General features: G+C 40.8%; 1 protein-coding gene and 1 non-coding gene across 2 annotated transcripts; both read right to left on the bottom strand.

Moving 5' to 3' along the window:
- Window positions 1-12,578: 12,578 nt before the first annotated feature.
- Window positions 12,579-15,686, bottom strand: RPL37 (ribosomal protein L37; the record flags this gene model as incomplete). The annotated part of the gene is given in 4 exon segments (XM_025923431.2): window positions 12,579-12,696; window positions 14,267-14,351; window positions 14,594-14,729; window positions 15,357-15,686. Coding segments are annotated over 4 exon segments (648 nt in total), but the record flags the coding sequence as incomplete, so codon positions are not given.
- Window positions 12,778-12,857, bottom strand: LOC112861896 (small nucleolar RNA SNORD72). The gene has a single exon (XR_003223770.1). It is a non-coding gene; the product is annotated as a small nucleolar RNA SNORD72 (small nucleolar RNA).
- Window positions 15,687-18,360: the final 2,674 nt, after the last annotated feature.

An 18,360-nucleotide genomic window follows, 5' to 3' on the forward strand; every position in this document is an offset into this window, starting at 1 on the left:
TCTCTCTGCCCCTCCCCCGTTCATGCTCTGTCTCTCTCTGTCCCCAAAAAAATAAATAAACGTTGAAAAAAAAATTAAAAAAAAATAAATAATATGCATGAAATGTATGACATGCAGAAAGTATTAATTAATGCTTTGTCATGTTTTTTACTTGCTTAGTTTTCTATGTACTTATCAATTCAGCCCCATTCCAATTGCCTAAAATCTCTTAAGACATTAAAACATGTGTGATATATATTATTAGTTTGATCTTCTTGAACACAACTCTCCTAGACAGAGCTTTCTTACCTTATTTGCCTTCTACACATGTGTCAGAGTTATCACCCAAGAATCCCCCTTCACCATCTTCCTAGAGAGTCCCTTTACCTTTGTCCTGTGTTGGACTTAAATTGTTTCATGTATACAAAACAATGGTTTCCTTTTTTTTTTTCCCGCCTGTTTTTGTTTCTGTTTTCCCTGGTTTGTGTGAAATCTATTCCACCAGTATCTTTAAGAAAAAGGCACAGGGAAGTAAATTTTTCTGAGAGCTTATGTATTTGAAAATGCCTTTATTCTACCCTCACACTTGGTAGTTTGATTGGATATAGGGTTTTAACTTCGAGAGTTTCCTTGAGAATCTTGAAGATATTGCTCCATTGTCTTCTGACCTTCCTTCTTTTTATTTTTAAACACATTTATTCAAGTATGATTGGCATTTAATAAAATTCACCTTTTTGTAGGTGTAGAATTCATTGAGTTTCGAAAAAAATATATACAGTAACCACCACCACTGTTAAAATATGGAATACCTCCACCACCCCCTAAAATTCCTTCGTGCCCTTTTGATTTCTGGCCACATAATTTTGCCTTTCCCAGAATGCCATACAAAGAAAATCATACAATATATAGACTTTTGCATCCAGCTTCTTTCATTTAGCCTAACCCTTTTGAGATTTATCCAGGTTGTGTCATGTGTCAGTAGCTTATTGCTACTTATTACTTAATAGTATCCCATTATGTGCATATACCAAAATGTATTTACCTATTCTCCATTCGTGCTGTGCTGTTTGCGTTGTTTCAGTTCGGAGAGCAGGAATAGCCTGCTATACACATTAGCATACAATACTCAAGAGTCAGATTGCTGGGGTTGCACGGTAGGTATATGTGTAACTTTATAAGAAGCAGCCAGATTGTTTTCCAAAATGGCTATACCATTTTTCAATTCCACCAGCAATGTACAAGCATTTATTAGCACTTGGTATTAGCATTTTTTATTTATTTGCTTTTCATTTTAGCCACTCTAGTAGATATGTGGTGCTATGTCATTGTGGTTTTAATGTGCATTTCCCTGACGACTAATGATGTTGAGCATCTTTTCGTGTGTTTATTTGTCATGCTTAATTATTCTTTGGTGAACTGTCTGTTTGATTCTTTTGCCCATTTTAAAAAATGGGAAATTAATTTTTTTAATTACTCACTTCTTCTAAATACAAGTCATTTGTCATATATGTTTTGCATATATTTCCTTCAAGCTCGTGTCTGGTATTTTTATTTATTTTTTAATTACTTCTTTTGGAGAACAGGAATGTTTAGTTTTGATGAAGTCCAATTTACCAGTTTTTTGTTTTGTAGGTTGTGCTCTTTATGTCATATCTAAGGAATTTTTGCCTAACCCAAGTTCACAAAGATCTTCTCCTGTTTTTTTTTTTTTTTTCATAGTATTGGGTAGTTTTAGGTTTTACATATGATCCATCTTGATTTCATAGTATAAGGTATAGCTTGAGATTCTTTTTATTTAAAAAATTTTTTTTGGCATATGGACGTCCAGTTGTTCCATGACCATTTGCTGAAAAGACTATTCTTTCTCCGTTGAATTACCTTGGCACCTCTTTTAAAAATCAATTTACCATATATGTGTGGGCCTATTTGTGGACTCTGATATGTTCTACTTATTTATATCTGTTCTTATACGAGTACTACACTACTTTGACTACTGTAGCTTTATAGTGAGGCCTTGTGTGTGTGTGTGTGTGTGTGTTTAACAATTGCATTACTATTCTATTGTAAGAATGTACTCTAATTTATTTAACTCAACCTCTACTTAGGGACTTAGGTTTTTAAAGTATATATTATAAATAATGCAATAATAAATGCCCGTAGGCATAGAACTTTGTGCCCTTGTGATAGTGCTTGGGTAGTATACATGTTTAGAACTGGGAATGTTGGATCAGTGTTTCCTCACAGGTTCCCTAGTAATTGCGTCTGCTTTCAGGTCCAGACCCACTTGGGTTGGCCTTAGAGTGGAATGCATTAGACTGTCTTGGCTGTGTTCCAAGGCCCTGCATCTGATCTTAAACCATGTCTTTCAGCCTACTAGCTCTTTGTTAAAACAAGGATTTCCTGCTTTCTTCTTTGGTCAGTTCATGGAAGCTATGGAAAGGTGCTTTCTCAAGAACAGAAAGATAAGAATGCTCTTTCAGAGTTAAAGAAAGTGTTTGTTGAGACTTCCAAAGCATTCTACCCTTTTGACAGTTATATTTTTGATAAGTTGGCAAACCAATTTTCAAACAATTTTTAATTATCTGGGAGTGGGTTAATCAGTTTGCTGATTAACCATGAAGGCAGGTGAAGTGCATGGTGTGGTGGAGAAATTGAGTAAATGGTGAATGTATGACCTTGAGATTGAACCTGAACTCATGTAGTAGATATCTCGGGATCATGCCTTGTCTGCTCCCTCTGCCTTTCAACTGAATCTTCGCCAAGTAGCTGATCCTTAATCAGAAATAATTCCCAAATGGTTAACCTACCCCTAACTAGATAATAAGAGTTGATGGTCATTTTGTTTTAAACATGACTGAGGCTTATCCATGACCATTTTCCTTCCTTCCCCTCTTGGTTCACTGATATATCCCCAATGCCTAGATCAGTGCCTGGCACAAAGACAGTTTTCAGTTTACTTTTGTAGACAGAAGGTTAAAAACAAGTTTGTTGGATATATGGTCATCTTGGTTACTTGGTTAATATGAGTTTCACCTGAGAGATAAGCCATGCTCATTGTTCTGATCAAATCAAATTTCTGAGCCTACAGTGCTATGGAGTCTAATATAGCATAGACCATTGATTGTAGTCGATTCACCTAGATACATGTTGTCTTAATAGGGTTCTTTCTGACTTTCTGCTGTTATCAAAGTGATATCCCTTATCCAGGAATGATACCTATATAGTAATAATAATGACCACTAACATTTATCAAACTTTTACCAGGCACTGGGCTGATAACTTATATGTACTATCTCATTTTGTTCTCATAGGAACACTTTGCAACAACAACATTATTAGATAGGCACAACATTTTATTTATTTATTTATTTATTTATTTATTTACTTACTTACTTACTTATTTATTTTTACCAATTTACAGGTAAAAAGCTGGGCTTAATTGACCTAAAGGTAGTAACTTTTGTATGTTTTGATTTTACCTATAGTTTTACATGGTGAATGCAGCACCATTTTTTTTAAATTTACTTTGAGAGAAAGAGAGAGAGTGGGGGAGGGGCAGAGAGAAAGGGGGAGAGAATCCCAAGCAGGCTCTCGCTGTCAGCATGGAGCCCAGTGTGGGGTTCAAACTCACAAACCGTGAGATCATGACCTGAGCCAAAATGAAGAGTCGGATGCTTAACTGCTAAGCCACCAGGTGCCCCCAACACTATTTCTGATTCAGACAGCTTCAATGATCACTCAACATCAAAATGCTAAACTTGATGTCAAGGTTCATGCTACCCGATAGGGTAACCCCTAGCCACACATAGCAATTGAACGTTTGAAATGTGACATCTGAACTGAGATGTGTTGGAACTATAGAATACAGACTGTATTTTGAAGACTTGGTATGAAAAAAGAATGAAAAATATCTCCAGTTTTATACTAATTACATGGTAAATGATGTTAGACATACTGTTAAAAAATATTAAAATCTCTCTCCCTCTCTCTGCCCCTTCCTTGCTTGCTCGCTCTTTCAAAATAAATGTAAAAAAATATATATAATAAAATTAGTTTCACTTTTTTTACATTAAAAAAAGTTTATTTATGTATTCTGAGAGAGAGAGAGAGAGCATGGGTGGGGGAGAGACAGAGAAAGAATTCTAAGCAAGCTCCATGCTGAGCATAGACCCAGGGCTTGAATCCACGAACTGTGAAATCATGACCTGAGCCTAAATCAAGGGTCAGATGCTTAACCAATTGAGCCACCCAGACACCTCTTTTTACCTTTTTTTTTGAAGTAATCTCACACCCAACATGAGGCTCAAACTCATGATTATGAGATCAGGAGTCACATGCTCTATCGACTGAGCCAGGCAGGCACCCTGTTTTCTTACATTTTTAAATGTGGCTGCTAGAAAATTTAAAACTACATACGTGGTTTGCATTTGTGGCTCACATTATGTTTCTAAATTAGACAATGACTGTCTAGCATATTTTACAGATATTTATATTGGCCAAGTCAGCACAAATTTTACTTAGATTAAATCTGACCAAGAACTCTAAACTGTATTAAAATGATTCTTGGGGTGGGGAGGCACCTGGGTGGCTCAGTCGGTTAAGTGCCCAACTCTTGAATTTGCCTCAGGTCATGATCCCAGGGTCATGGGATCGAGCCTGGCATCGGGGTCCACTGTGGAGCCTGTATCTTAAGATTCTCTCTCTCTCTCTCTTCCTCTGCCCCTACCCCCACTCCACCACTTGTGCGCACTAAAATAAAAAAAAAATAAAATTATTCTTGGGGTGCCTGGCTGGCTCAGTTGGCAGAGTATGTGACTCTTGATCTCGGGGTTGTGAAGTTTGAGCCTCATATTGGGTGTGGAGATTACTTAAAATCTTTAAAAATAAAATGATTCTTGGTAAACTTGGGAAAGAGGCCTACGATTTTTCCAGAGCCAGGCTCCTGCAATGGCTACAGGTGCCTAAATGACCAGAAGCTTCCCTCAGAGCCCCTTCAGGCAGTTTCACAGCAGAAGGCTATTGGGCAGCACGCCTCCCTGTAAATGGCTTCTCCATCAACATCCCACTGGGCTTCCCAGCTAAGTCCCAGCAGCAAGACACTCCAATACCCAATGAGCTATGCTCTACTTTCTCTGACCTCTGAATCTCAATTCCAGGGGTGAGGCCTTTTCCTTTGGTGCCTTATCTCTGCTTCTAGGGGTAGTGCCTGCTCCTTTATTTCTGCTCTTCCTATATTCTGTAGAGTTCTCTTTCATTTTTGTATTCAACTCATTACCTCCATCCCTTATATTATAGGATTCCTGTTCAGATTGTGTGGTTTCTGTCTCATTGAACCCTGATATACCAACTATTTTTGCTGGATGTTTGTATTTTATACTCTACATGTTATCTTTGGCATTTATGTGGTAAACTACCATGTTTTGATACAGTAAGTGGCTTCCTTATTTTGCAAATACTAAATGCCTGTCTGTGCTTGCATCTACACAGATTTTAGCATAGTCTAAACTCAAGACATTGAAAAAACCCAGAAGGGAGAATGTGCGTGATGCTGTCTTTAAATCTACCTATAATTGGTCTATTTAGACTTTAAAAGTTCTCTTTGATATGAAATTTATTCAAAAATTTTAAACTGTTCAAAATTTAACTGTTGAGGATTTTACTCTATAATATATTCTGTCACAGGACTTTTTAAGAGGGAGTAGATCAGAAAAGAGCAATTTGCTCTGATCAAGATTACTGGAAAATGGTTTCTTCTTACCTTTTAAACAAGTTAACCCAATGCTAAAATTATGTATGTGCATGGTATCTTGGATCTATACTTTATCACATATGATTAGTGTGATTAGCACAGTGGTTCCACATCCAGGCCATGGATGAGTAAGGGTTCTACTAATGAAGATAACTTTGCTAAAAGCTCACATTGTGCAATGTCTTCATTAAGGAATGCATTCCAACAACACTCCCTGCTGTCAAATTTTTATTAACAAAGAAAATATGTGCCTTTAAAAGTAATCTATGCCCTTTTCTCCTCTCCATAATAAAGGAGTCCTTTCACACCGTCTCAAGTTTCCTGAAACTGTAAAAGCACCGCGCAATGCTGTGCTACCTCACAGGGGATGTTCCCAGAGGTGTCTCTCCCAGGAGCCGTCCCTAATTGGACAGTACTTCTCTCTGAGGCTTTCCGCTTCCTGTGTCCTCGCCTGGGGAACTCTTCTCTGAGGGCTGCTCCTCTGGGACACAGGAGGCATCAACAGTTTCTTCCCTGACTATGCCTCGTCCATTCTGAGGTGGCTGGATCATATGCCACCCCTCCATTCCTCCCATTTGCCCAAGATAGTTCCTGAAGTAATACCATTTGCCGCCTGGCACAGTATCATTTGCTTCCTCTTCAGCCACCTCTACTACCTCTATCCTAACTTGGGGAAGCTGGACTTTTCTCTGATACCATTTTACCAGTTGTTTTTTTTTTTTTTTAAGACCTTTCCTCTCCAGGACTTACTTTCTCTATAGAACACGTGGGAGTTCAAATCATTTTAAACATTTTTAAGGGCAAACCAAATACTTTTTTACATTGCCAGATGTTTATGGTGCAGAGCTATATAAATGTAACACTTTACCAGAATAGGACTTTTCTTGCTTTAGGAAACTACCAAAATTAGACACACATTCTCGCCCCCCCCCCCCAAGAAAATATATCCAAAAACCTGGTCACAGCATTTAGAATCCTTGGATCGATGATATAAAAGGGGTACAAGGGAGAGACTGGCAAAGAAAAACCTTTGAAGAGTTTTAAGTATTTAATCCAACCTTGGAAACAAGGGTTGCTACCTTCTAGTCCTAAATATGGTGAAGGGAACTTCAAAGGGACCACTCAGAGCTTTGAAATGTGTTTCCTGCAACTGTTTTGGTGGTGTGCCAGGAGAGGTCTGCTGCCGTATCTCCCTGCACTTCAGAATTTGGTCAGGTCAGGGATGTGGGATTGTTTCCTGTGGACCAAATGTGGGCCACTCAGGAAAGAGACAGCATGGAATAGTTTTGGATCCTGCCAATACAGCCCTGAGAGGTAGAGAAAATCCTAGGAGAAAGAAGCTGGATACTATGGGCTAGGAAGAAGTCACAAAAGACTATTCTGAATGGAGATGAGAACTACAGGAGAGGGAAATCAGTAGGAAATCTCCAAGGTAATCCAAGAGCCCAAGAGAGTAAAAGCTTAATCCTCTGCTGGATCCAGGGAGGAATAAAGTTGCTGTTTACAAGTCCCAGAGTTATACAGAAAGCTGAAACCAGAGCAACCATTCCCCCTTTTCCACTGCTGGCATCCAGCCCAAAGGAAGTCAGGCTGGAAGAACTGAATTAAGGTTAAGTCATCTTTGAGTTTTGATTTATTACAAAGGATTGGACATTTTACTTATTGAAGTAAAACTGTTTTTACAACTAACCATGGCTGGAAAATATTTTTTATTATCTGTGAGTGCTCTAAAAATACATGGGTCAGACCAAGTCTTCATCCTGGGGCACTGGAGCGTATTCCCACTGTATAAAGAAAGGACACAAAAAGTTAGGTTTTTATCTCAATCCACTTACCATGCTTATTCTACAAACCACTTGCATACACAGGAACCATTTTTTCAATGGAATTTTCCTTGACAAACATCCCTCTCTTAGTGTACAAGGACACTTTTGCTTCAGATTCCATTCTTGATTCCTAAGTTTACTGATAGTCTCTACCCTGTGCTTTTCTTATGATTCAAACTACTTTTGTTTTGAGGAAAAATAAATATAATCCATATGTGCTGTGAAAAAGAAAGCTTTCTCTGAAATAAAACAATTCTATAATGCATTACTTTTTAACATTTTTAAAAAGAAGTTTAATTAAGTCATATCTACACCCACGATGGGGCTTGAACTCACAACCCAAAAATAGTTATGTGCCCTACCAACTGAGCCAGCCAGGCACCCTGTTACTTTGCTTTTCTTACATGAATATACAGTATTACAAAATTTCAGCTAATTATAGCCTAAGCTAAATTTTGCAACCAATCCAGAACTCAAAAAAGGCAGAGTATAATCTCTGCCTGAATGACTGTTCTGGTCTTTGCGGGGGTGGCTCCTTTTCATTTAGCTTAGCCACCTTTTTAAAAAAAAAAAAAGAGAGAGAGAGAGAGAAGAGAGCACTAGTCAAGAAGGGGCAGAGAGAGAGGGAGACACAGAATCTGAAGCAGGCTCCAGGCTCTGAGCTGTCAGCACAGAGCCCAAAGCAGGTCTCAAACCCACGAGCCGTGAGATCACGACCTGAGCTGGTCCGATACTTAACCGACTGAGCCACCCAGGCACCCCTCTTAACCACCTTTCTAAGAAGGGTTCTCTACCCCCACCCCCATTCTCTTTCACATCTTTGTCTTCACAGCACTTAGCACTACCTGAAATTGCCTACTTGCTAATGGTCAACCTCCAACACACACACACACACACACACACACACACACACACACACACACAAGCCTAGTCCACACGATTGAAATCTGTCAGAGCAGGGTCCTTTGTCATTTTCTACATATCTCCTGGACCTGGAACTACTTCTGGCACACAGAGGTCACTAAACAGGTATTTGATATATGAGAAGGGGCACTATATCATCAACAGAAATGAAGAAAACCACAGAATTTCCAGTATCTTTCCAAAAGCATCTTTTTAAAACTAAACTCTCCATTCCTCATTGCCTATCTTTGCTGAATCCTTAGAAAACTGGCTTTATTCTCAATACTCTACTGAAATAAAGTTTATGGAAAGTAAACACTAACCCAAATTTTGCCAAATCTGGAAATCTTTATTTTTAAAATCTTCATTCTCAAAAACAAACACCCCCCCCCCACCACCACTTCATTCTACTTGACCTCAGCCAGGTGATTGAATGCCCTGCAAATAATCCCCTTTCTTTCTGACTTAACCCTATCCTAGTTCATGGGTTCATTATTCTGCAAACACTGGAGTTGACTGTCAACTTCAACCACATTTTTGTTCCCACTGCACCTCTAACATGGAAGGCGCATAGTAGGAACATTACTACACAGATTGTATGGTGAACAAATGAATGAACTACTCTCTCTAGTATATGGACATTTCCCCACATCTTTCTTTGAGCCTCTCTAAACCGTCTTTTTTTTTTTTTTTTTTTTTTTTTTTTTTTGAGTTTGTATCTTTTCAGTTTCAACCATTACTGTCTGAAGGATGGCTACTGAAGTTCCTTGGTCAAGAAATTGCATCCATCATTTCTAAATGGCCACTAGGTCTCACCATCACCTCCCATCTCTGTGGAAATTATCTTCACCATTCTAACCTTTAAAATAGGCCCCCCCTCCCCCTTTTTTTTAGTTTATTTTGAGACAGTGAGTGGGGAGAGGCAGAGAGGGAGAAGTCCCAAGCAGGCTCTGCACAGCCCCCATGAGGGGCTCAAACCCACAAACAGCAAGATCATGACGTGAGCTGAAATTACGAGTGGGAATCCCCACTGACTGAGCTGCCTAGGCGGCCTAAAATATGTTCCCTTTCACAACTCTAAGTTCACTACTTCCACTATAGAGCTCCAGTCTAGCCACCTTTTTAAAAATTTTTTTTATTTATTATTGAGAGACAGAGACAGAGTATGAGCATGGGAGGGGCAGAGGGAGACACAGAATCTGAAGCAGGCTCCAGGTTCTGAGCTGTCAGCACAGTGCCCGATGCGGGGCTTGAACTCACAAAACTGTGAGATCATGACCTGAGCTGAAGTCGGATGCTTACCCAACTGAGCCACCCAGGTGCCCCTCCAGCCTAGCCTTCTAACTAGAACTGCCACCAGGTTTATTCAATTCCTTCTGAACACTTCTTCATGGTGTCCCACAGGCATTGCAACAAAACCCGAGTTTAGTGTTTCCCCCTCTTGCCTCCATTCTACTCTACTTCCTCAGTGAAATGAACAAATCACCTCTTTGCCATGGCCAGAAAACTGTCATCAAAGATTCCTATCTCCCTGGTAATATTTTTGCATATATGATCTCATGGAATGTTCACACAGCCTGTTACAGAAGGAAATGGGAGGGGGGCTGGAAGCTCCCTTTGATTTAGATATTCTCATTAGAGACCTCCCTAATACAGCCAGTCCTGCCACTACCTTAGCCCACTCCTCATTTTCACACCATTTCAGAACCTGCTTCCTGATTTTCCAGCTTCAAGACTCATGACCTCCACATCACCACCTTCCACATTTATCTTGATAATGAAAATTAACCTTAGTGCCACTGGGGGGTCCAAAACCTTCAATGACTTCTCATTACATTAGCACTTTAATTACTACTTGAAACTTTTCTTCATCTGCTCACAGCTTACTTACACCTCTAGATTCTTCCCTCTCTTGACAAACCACACTATCTGTGATTAAAGGACCAAGTAAATAATACATGACACAAGGCGCTCAGTATTTCTGGTTCTCATTTCAGCCACACGTTGGTGATACTCATCTGGTCCTGAGTAGCCTCTGCCCAAGAAACAAATTCCTCAGCAGTTCAGTAAGGTGATTAGGTGGCTCAGGTGTCCCTTTTACTGTCTCAATAGAATTAAGTGGGGCATCTTTTGTCAGACTGGGACCTACTGCCCAAACCTCAACCAATCCTCAGGATATCATCCAATTCATCAGACATGAACTTCTGCAAACTGACTCAACTGACTACACCTGCTTGCACTCTTCAGAATGTGCCAACCCAGCCCCATCTCTTTCCCATTGCTTCTCCCTGGGCTTTAAAATCACTAATTCATCAGAGCGGTTTCATTTGGTCCATGTGACTTCCATGGTCTGTGGGGAGAATTACCACGGAGCCAGAGCAGTTTTCAAAACTTACTCTGTGCTAAGGGTCACACGCATTGGCAAATGAAGTAAGCTCACTTTATACTCCAACACACAGGCCTTTGTTAATGCATCCCTGCCCACCAGTCCCCACACCCCCTTCCCCTTTGCACCAATGCTTTTCCTGACCTAGTATTCAGTTAATTCCACAGGTCTTCAGGTCAGTGCTCATTTGCCTCAAAGCCTAGTTATTCTATACTGGCCATTACCTATCTTAATGGGTCCCTCCATCATTCAGGAACCAACTAGTAGTAACACTGGAAGATTTCAGAAAGACTTTGCAATCAAGTCAGATTATTTCAGTTCAGTTCTCTCAAGCCAAAGTATAGCTAAGCCTTGAACGATGGAGGGTTAGCATGCAAACGTACCATGCAGTCAAAAATCCATGTGTAAATTCAATTCCCCCCAAACTTAACAATGGACTGGAAGCTTTACTAGTTAACAGTCAACATGCATTTTATATATGTATCATACACCATATTCTTACAGTCAAGCTACATATAATGTGAAGAAATCATCAGGAAGATGTCTGTAGTGCTATACTGCATTTATTGAGACAGTTCAAACCTGGTTGTTCAAGGACCACCTGTATGTTTTAGATCAAAAGCAATTTCATAAACTTGAACCTAATTATTCAGTTGTCTACTGTAAAAGCACCTTTGCTTAACTATTTGACTGTGCTCACAAACACATGAAAGTTACCATTAGCCTTCTAGTTTACCAGTGAGCAGAGGCACTGAAGTTAGGAAAATCACACTAACAAATGGCAGCCAAGCTCCAGGAACCATACTCTTAATAGATCCCTAAAGTACAGAGCTCTGTCATTTCAGATCTTGTGTCAGGAAGCCCAATATCGGTTTCTATCAGCAGGGGCTCCTGTACAACTGACTGTAAGCTGTGATCTGAAGTATGAGTTAGGAGCTAAAGAGAAAATCAGGAGGGCAAGACTTAGCTAGTATCCTGGCAAAGCATTATTGGGTGCAGTAAAGTAAGGTTAGCGAGGCACTGAAGATCATGAACATCCTCCACAGGTCAAGTTGCAATCAATGAAAGCTGTAAGTTAGACAGTACTTGACCACTCTATTTTATGGTGACTGTTCGAACACTCGTGCTCCACTTAATCTTCTCTGCTGTCACTCCAACTAAGTTGGCCTTGTCACATTTCAAATAACGGACAATAAACCACCAGAGCTGGGAAAGCATGGTAAAAAATTTCAGAGCACTTTAACACAGAAAGATCAATGATCATTTGAGGGTTACAAAAATTCTACTGGGGACCTTATTTATCATTGCCTTTTGTCCACAAATCCACGTTTACATATTTCGCTTTCCTTTACTTTCTATTCAATCCACTGCGTTTGCATATGGCCCTACAGACTTTCTCTTAACCCACCCCACTCAAGTGTTTTTTGGACTGCCACCTAGCAAGTAGCTTCAGGTATTCACTTAGCTGGCCACCTTAAATAACACATAAGCCTGTATACTAGACACCAACCAAGTGTTTTGGAGACTCGATGAGCTAACATCACCTTTCCAAAACTCATTCAACACCAGTCCTTCATGTTCTCACTGGTACTCCAAATCCCAGGTCAAAACCCAGGTCAAAACTAGTGCCCCAGAACAGTAACTTAACAAGTAACTCTAATATTAAGTTGTCCTATCCCCAATCCTACAGTAATTCAGTGATACAAGGCAATTAAAAATACCTTAGCACACCACATATTTTTTAAAACCAGAACATTTATTGTGTGACTAATCGTTGAAATCCTTAAGATGAACTGGATGCTGCAACAGCTGCCCTCTTGGGTTTAGGCGTTGTTCCTTCACGGAATCCATGCCTGCGTAATGTTAAAAACAAAACCATTACTTCAGCAACTCCAATATTTACATTTCAACTTTTACTAATACAGATTTAAATGAGCTTATCTCAGTTGAATGCTGAAATCAGTATAAAATTCATATGTTCAGACATTTATTTTTACAACATCATGGATAAGCTGTAACATTTTATTTACTACTTCTGCATCAAATCACCCATTTTAAGCATATACTTAACTGCAATTGGAAAAAAGGTCAACAATTTATTTGGTTGTACTGATCACTGGGCCAGTACTTCTTTCCAGATTAAGAGCCCTAAGGTTATTTGTGAAAATGTGTCCCTAGGCTATTGGGCAGTATCCTTTAACCAAGGCAAAAAAAGGAGCAGGTTTAATGGCGGATATTTTCTAAACTGCTTAACTATGTTTTACATTTTTAACTTTTAATATGCATACACACTAAGGCAATTAAAAATACCTTAGCACACCACATATTTTTTAAAACCAGAACATTTATTGTGTGACTAATGGTTGAAATCCTTAAGATGAACTGGATGCTGCAACAGCTGTAGTTATCCCCCTTTTAAAGACTTCTGATCAGTTCATGCTCTTAAACTGACATTAAACTAGCAGACCACTCAATACTAAGCCCACACTACTGTATAATGCTTTTAAGGGCAAAGAAAGGTCATCTTGGGGTGCCTGGGTGGCGCAGTCGGTTAAGCGTCCGACTTCAGCCAGGTCACGATCTCGCGGTCCGTGAGTTCGAGCCCCGCGTCAGGCTCTGGGCTGATGGCTCGGAGCCTGGAGCCTGTTTCCGATTCTGTGTCTCCCTCTCTCTCTGCCCCTCCCCCGTTCATGCTCTGTCTCTCTCTGTCCCAAAAATAAATAAAAAAACGTTGAAAAAAAAAAAAAAAAAAAAAAGAAAGGTCATCTCAGCACATGAACACAAACACATGTAAGCGTGTGGTGTTTACAAAGCCTCAAAATTCCTTGTTATCTTTTAAAATTAGAAAATCTGGAATTGAGGGGGCAAAGGCCAGGGATTCCCCAACACAGAATGATCTTAGTTGAGACCTAAGACACCTTAAAAGATGCCATTAAAATGCAGTTTCTCTGAAAGTCCAGATTGGAGCTGAAATTCTGCATTCTAACTCTTAAAGCCTGGCTTTGACAAGACAGAAAGGTATCTTTCATTCTATACTAATGCAATAACTATGACAGTTTTCTATAGCAGATTTGCTCAAAGCCACAGAAGTGAAGGCCTGACCCCAGGCCTCATTCACCACTACTGTCCTGACAAATTTTGGTGAGAAAGATGTAGATTATCCCTGGTATTATTACATTTGAGGGAGTCTAGCTCAAATCACTCTACACGTGTACAGCTTATACTATTGCTCACTGAAAGATTAACAAAATGCAGATTAACTGATCTGAAGTTTACAGTGGCAGCAAAAAAACAAACAAAAAAAACCTTCCAATGAGTCATTCCCACCAACCAGGGTAGTATCCCTACCCTAGTTTACAGTAGATAAAGAGGTTCTTGTTTAAGCTCACAGAACCAATTACGATAGAAACACAAAAACTGTACCTGAATCTGCGGTATACAATTTTTAGGTGCCTCATTCGACCGGTCCCAGTGGTATTTCTTCTTTTAGCCTTGGCACTCCAGTTATCTAAAACATAAATTCGGGTCAGGTTCTAACTGGTTTTTCCTACACACGTTGTACGCACTGTCGGTCAATATACTTTAAAAAGTGCCTTGTTTTTTAAATCCACTTCGTCCACATACAGATGCGCTTTTACGTTAAGTACCAAGTACTGCCCAAAGCCATGCCCACTTAGGTACAACGCAAACAGACTATTAACATCCCTTCCAACAGCTAATACAGTTGTGTTGAAACATCAATCAACTCACATTTTCTCTTTCGCTTGGCAGGATAGCCACATTTGCCACAGGTCGACTTCTGAAGGTGGTAGGCCTTCGAGCCACAGCGGCGGCACAACGTGTGCGTCTTATTGCGACGCTTTCCAAACGATGACGTCCCCTTCGTCTGCAAAGGGGATGAACGATTCGGAGATCTAGTAATTTCTATATGAATTCCGATGTTTTCAGGATAAGAAAATTAACTCTTTAAGATTTTTAAAGACAATCTACGGCTGAAACTGCAGCGGAAGCTTCTAACTTTTTAAATGCTAAATTAACTACCAGCATTTCACGTTACCTAAAGCCTTCTACAAGGGTTGCTGTATTTTGAAATCAGCTACGTTTTTTTTTTTTTTTAAAGAAAAAACAAGTCGCAAGACGAAATAAGGTGGTGGTTTTCCTACGTATTCCGACCCCCAAAATCTAAGAGCTCCTGCCAGGTTTCCCCTTCAATGAATTCCTTTGTTTACAGAGCCAAACACTCCCAAAACATGCTGCTTTTTCCAGTTCTCATCCGAGGACAGGGCTGTGGGAGTTCCCCCAAAATCAAAGGGAGCAAGGGACCGAGAGTGGCGCCTGCTCCACGGATGCAGACTGAGTACCCCAGTTACAGTTAGGAGCCATTCTACTGGCCCCGTTGCTGCCCACCCGCTCCCCTTATCAGGAGCCTTGCCGGGCCCCTAAGGATGGCAAGGGGGACAACGCAGAGGATGAGGATGGAAGGCGATTCCATGAACCCTTGGAAGAAACTCACCATCTTGTTTCCGCAACCGAGACCAAAGAGGCCGGAAAAGAAGGCACTTCCGCTATATGGTGGCTCAGAAGCTTCCGCCCAGGAAAGTACTTCCGGCGGGACCGGTGCACCGTTCTCAAACGCCCGTAGCGCAGTGTGGGTGGGTCTAGAGGAGGATCCAGAGCCAGGCGGGGCCAATAAGGGTTTCAGGGCCGGGTGGCGGGAGGGCTCACAGCTTCCTGGTGTCCGAATGGGCGTGACTTCGTTGGACCCGCCTTGGCCGAGAGCAACGTTCACGCCAGACCTGCGTTCTTTGTGCGCCTGCTCCTGCTCTTCCACCTTCTCGGGTTCTCAGAGTTGTGGCCACACCGCAGATTTCAGTGGGGAACCTAGGGGTGCCCGTGCTGACCCTGCGCTACCGGCGTGAGGTGTTGGGTTCGGGATGGGACTGGAATCCCCAGCTGGGAGAAACTAGCGCTTCTGGCTAGACGCTCTTGGCTGAGCCGGTTCTTCCCTAGAGGTCGTCAGCGGTATGGAGAACACGGACCGGCCTCTGAAGAGCTGGGTTCCGAATCTAAAAACAAAGGCGAATCATGTTTTTTTCTAGCTGTAGTAATTTAGTGGCAAGTATTTTGATCTAAAATTATATTGTGTCAAGGGAACTTGTAGATGTAGTTTCCTGCACCCTGATGTGAGGAAATCTGATTTGGCCCCTTTAGGTAGGGCCTGGCAGTCTGTACTTAAGCACTTTTATTATTTAAAAAACATTTTTTAAGAGAGCACGTGAGGGTGGGGGAGAGGGGCAGAGGCAGGGAGAGAGAGAATCCCCAGCAGGCTCAGCTCGGGGCCCAACCTGGAGCGTGGTCCCACTACTCTGGGATCATGACCTTAACCGAAATCAGTATTTTGTTGCTCAACAGACAAAGCCATTCAGGCACCACTAATTTGTTTCGTTTTAAGCCTCTTAAGTTTGTAGGAACTTATTAGAACCGTAGTAAGAAACAGCACCTAATGCAGAAAGTTCCTGGAATTGCAGTTTAGTCTGGGCACTTAAATGTTGGCCTCCTCTTTATCCTTTGGCTGCTGACCCCTCATCCCCGATCTGCCACTATCTCGAGGAGAGACTGCCCTGTGAACATTTTTATTCCCAGCCCCTAGAAAAGAGTCTAGTACTTCTACAGCGACTGTTAACCTGTTCAAATTAAATGTCTGATTTCTAGAGTTCATTTTGTTCTGCTAGCAGTTATTCCATTACCTTTGCTAATATCTCACAAGTGACAGCCACTGAGGTGGCTCTAATGCCGTGGAGACCTACGTAAGCAAACAAATCTAAGCCCGTAAATGCCTCCACGTTGGGAAAGCAAAACATTAAGGAGAGGGTGCCTGGCAGTCAGAGCACGCGACTCTTGGTCTCAGGGTCTTGAGTGGGGCGTAGAGAGGACTTAAAAAAACAACGAACCAAACAAAAAACAAACACAAAACCACTAAGGACAACCAATTAAAACTAACTAGGCTTAAAGTTACACCCAGTCAAGTCCTTGCCTTTCTTTGCTTCTGCACTTTCTGTTTTCCCAGGCTTTTGAAGTCTGAGACTGCTAACCACTTCTGATTTGACACTGCCCTATTAGAATTCACTTTTTCTCAAACTCTTCAAAATTTAAATATGCCTCAGTTTATCTTTTAACAGCCCCTTGTGATTACATTGGCCCCACCAGATAACTTCCTTAGCTCAAGATCAGCTGATTAGCAACCTTAATTACATCTGCAACCTTAATTGTCCTTTGCCATGTAACCTAACATATTTATAGGTTGTGTTAATAAGGACATAGACACGGGGGTGGAGGGGGTGGCATTCTGCCTAGCACAGGTGTCTGAATAAGTGAGATTAGAAAAGGTAGGGCAGGTGGCAACCACTGAGGAACCAAAACAGTATGACTGGCACTGTGTGAGATTCTTTTTTTACTCTCCCAGTTGTAGACAGGGAAAGTGAAATATTTTTGCTCTTTGATGTAAAGTAGTTGTTTTTGGTGTGCTTGATTCCACGCTATTTCGGTCCTAGTCAGGTTAACCCTTAGCTCTGCAAAGCCAATTCAGAACCTCCAGGTTCCTGTCCAAATGCCATGTTTAGGTCAGGAGTAAATGAACTTCTGAAACATGATATATGCTGCTACCTAGGTATTTGCTCTATGACATGTTGCCTTTCAGCAGAGAATGATGGAGACTACGTAAACACTGCATCCATGATTCTGGTACAATCCAAGGCTCTTGACCACCAGAACTTGGCACTAGCCCTCCTTTCCCCCCCCCCACCTATAGTAAATGAAATTACTGCTGACTTTTCTTTCTATTTTTTAAAAGAAAATGTTTATTTTTGAGAGAGAGAGATTGTGACCAGGGGAGGGGCAGAGAGAAAGGGAGACACAGAATCCCAAGCCCAAGCAGGCTCTGTACTGTCAGCACAGAGCCCAACATGGGGCTCAAAGTCATGAACCGTGAGATCATGACCTGAACCGAAATCAAGAGCTGTCGACGCTCAACTGACTGAGCTACCCAGGTACACATTCAACTTTTAAAAAGAGTGTCTTGCTGCATATAATCTTTTGGGACTTAAAGTTTTCCCTTAATATATGGTTATCTTCTGGGTCACTGAAGGTCATTCTTTTTGAATGGTGTATACTGTTAATGCAACACTAGAGTTTATTTATCCAGTGTCCTGTTGATAGTTATTTAAATTGTTTTGTTTTCAGGTTCTTGTGAACTACATACCTATAAATAAAAACCACCCAGGTAGTTTTTTTAGAAAAATCAAAATGAAGTCTGCTAATAAAAACAAAAACTATGAAATATTAAAATAAACAGGAGTGTTTAAAGTAGAAAGTATGAATCCCCCTGTCATATCCTCAGAGTTAACCAGTGTTACCATTGGGCTATCTCTCTCCTGACTGTGTTCTTTTAAATCTATATCTACATATGCATATAATATATGTATGCTATGCACATTTTAATTTTTTAAACAAAAATGGGA

The sequence above is a fragment of the Puma concolor genome, chromosome A1 (genome assembly GCF_028749965.1).
Source record: "Puma concolor isolate L17-30 chromosome A1, mPumCon1.1.hap2, whole genome shotgun sequence".
Taxonomy (NCBI): Eukaryota; Metazoa; Chordata; class Mammalia; order Carnivora; family Felidae; genus Puma; species Puma concolor.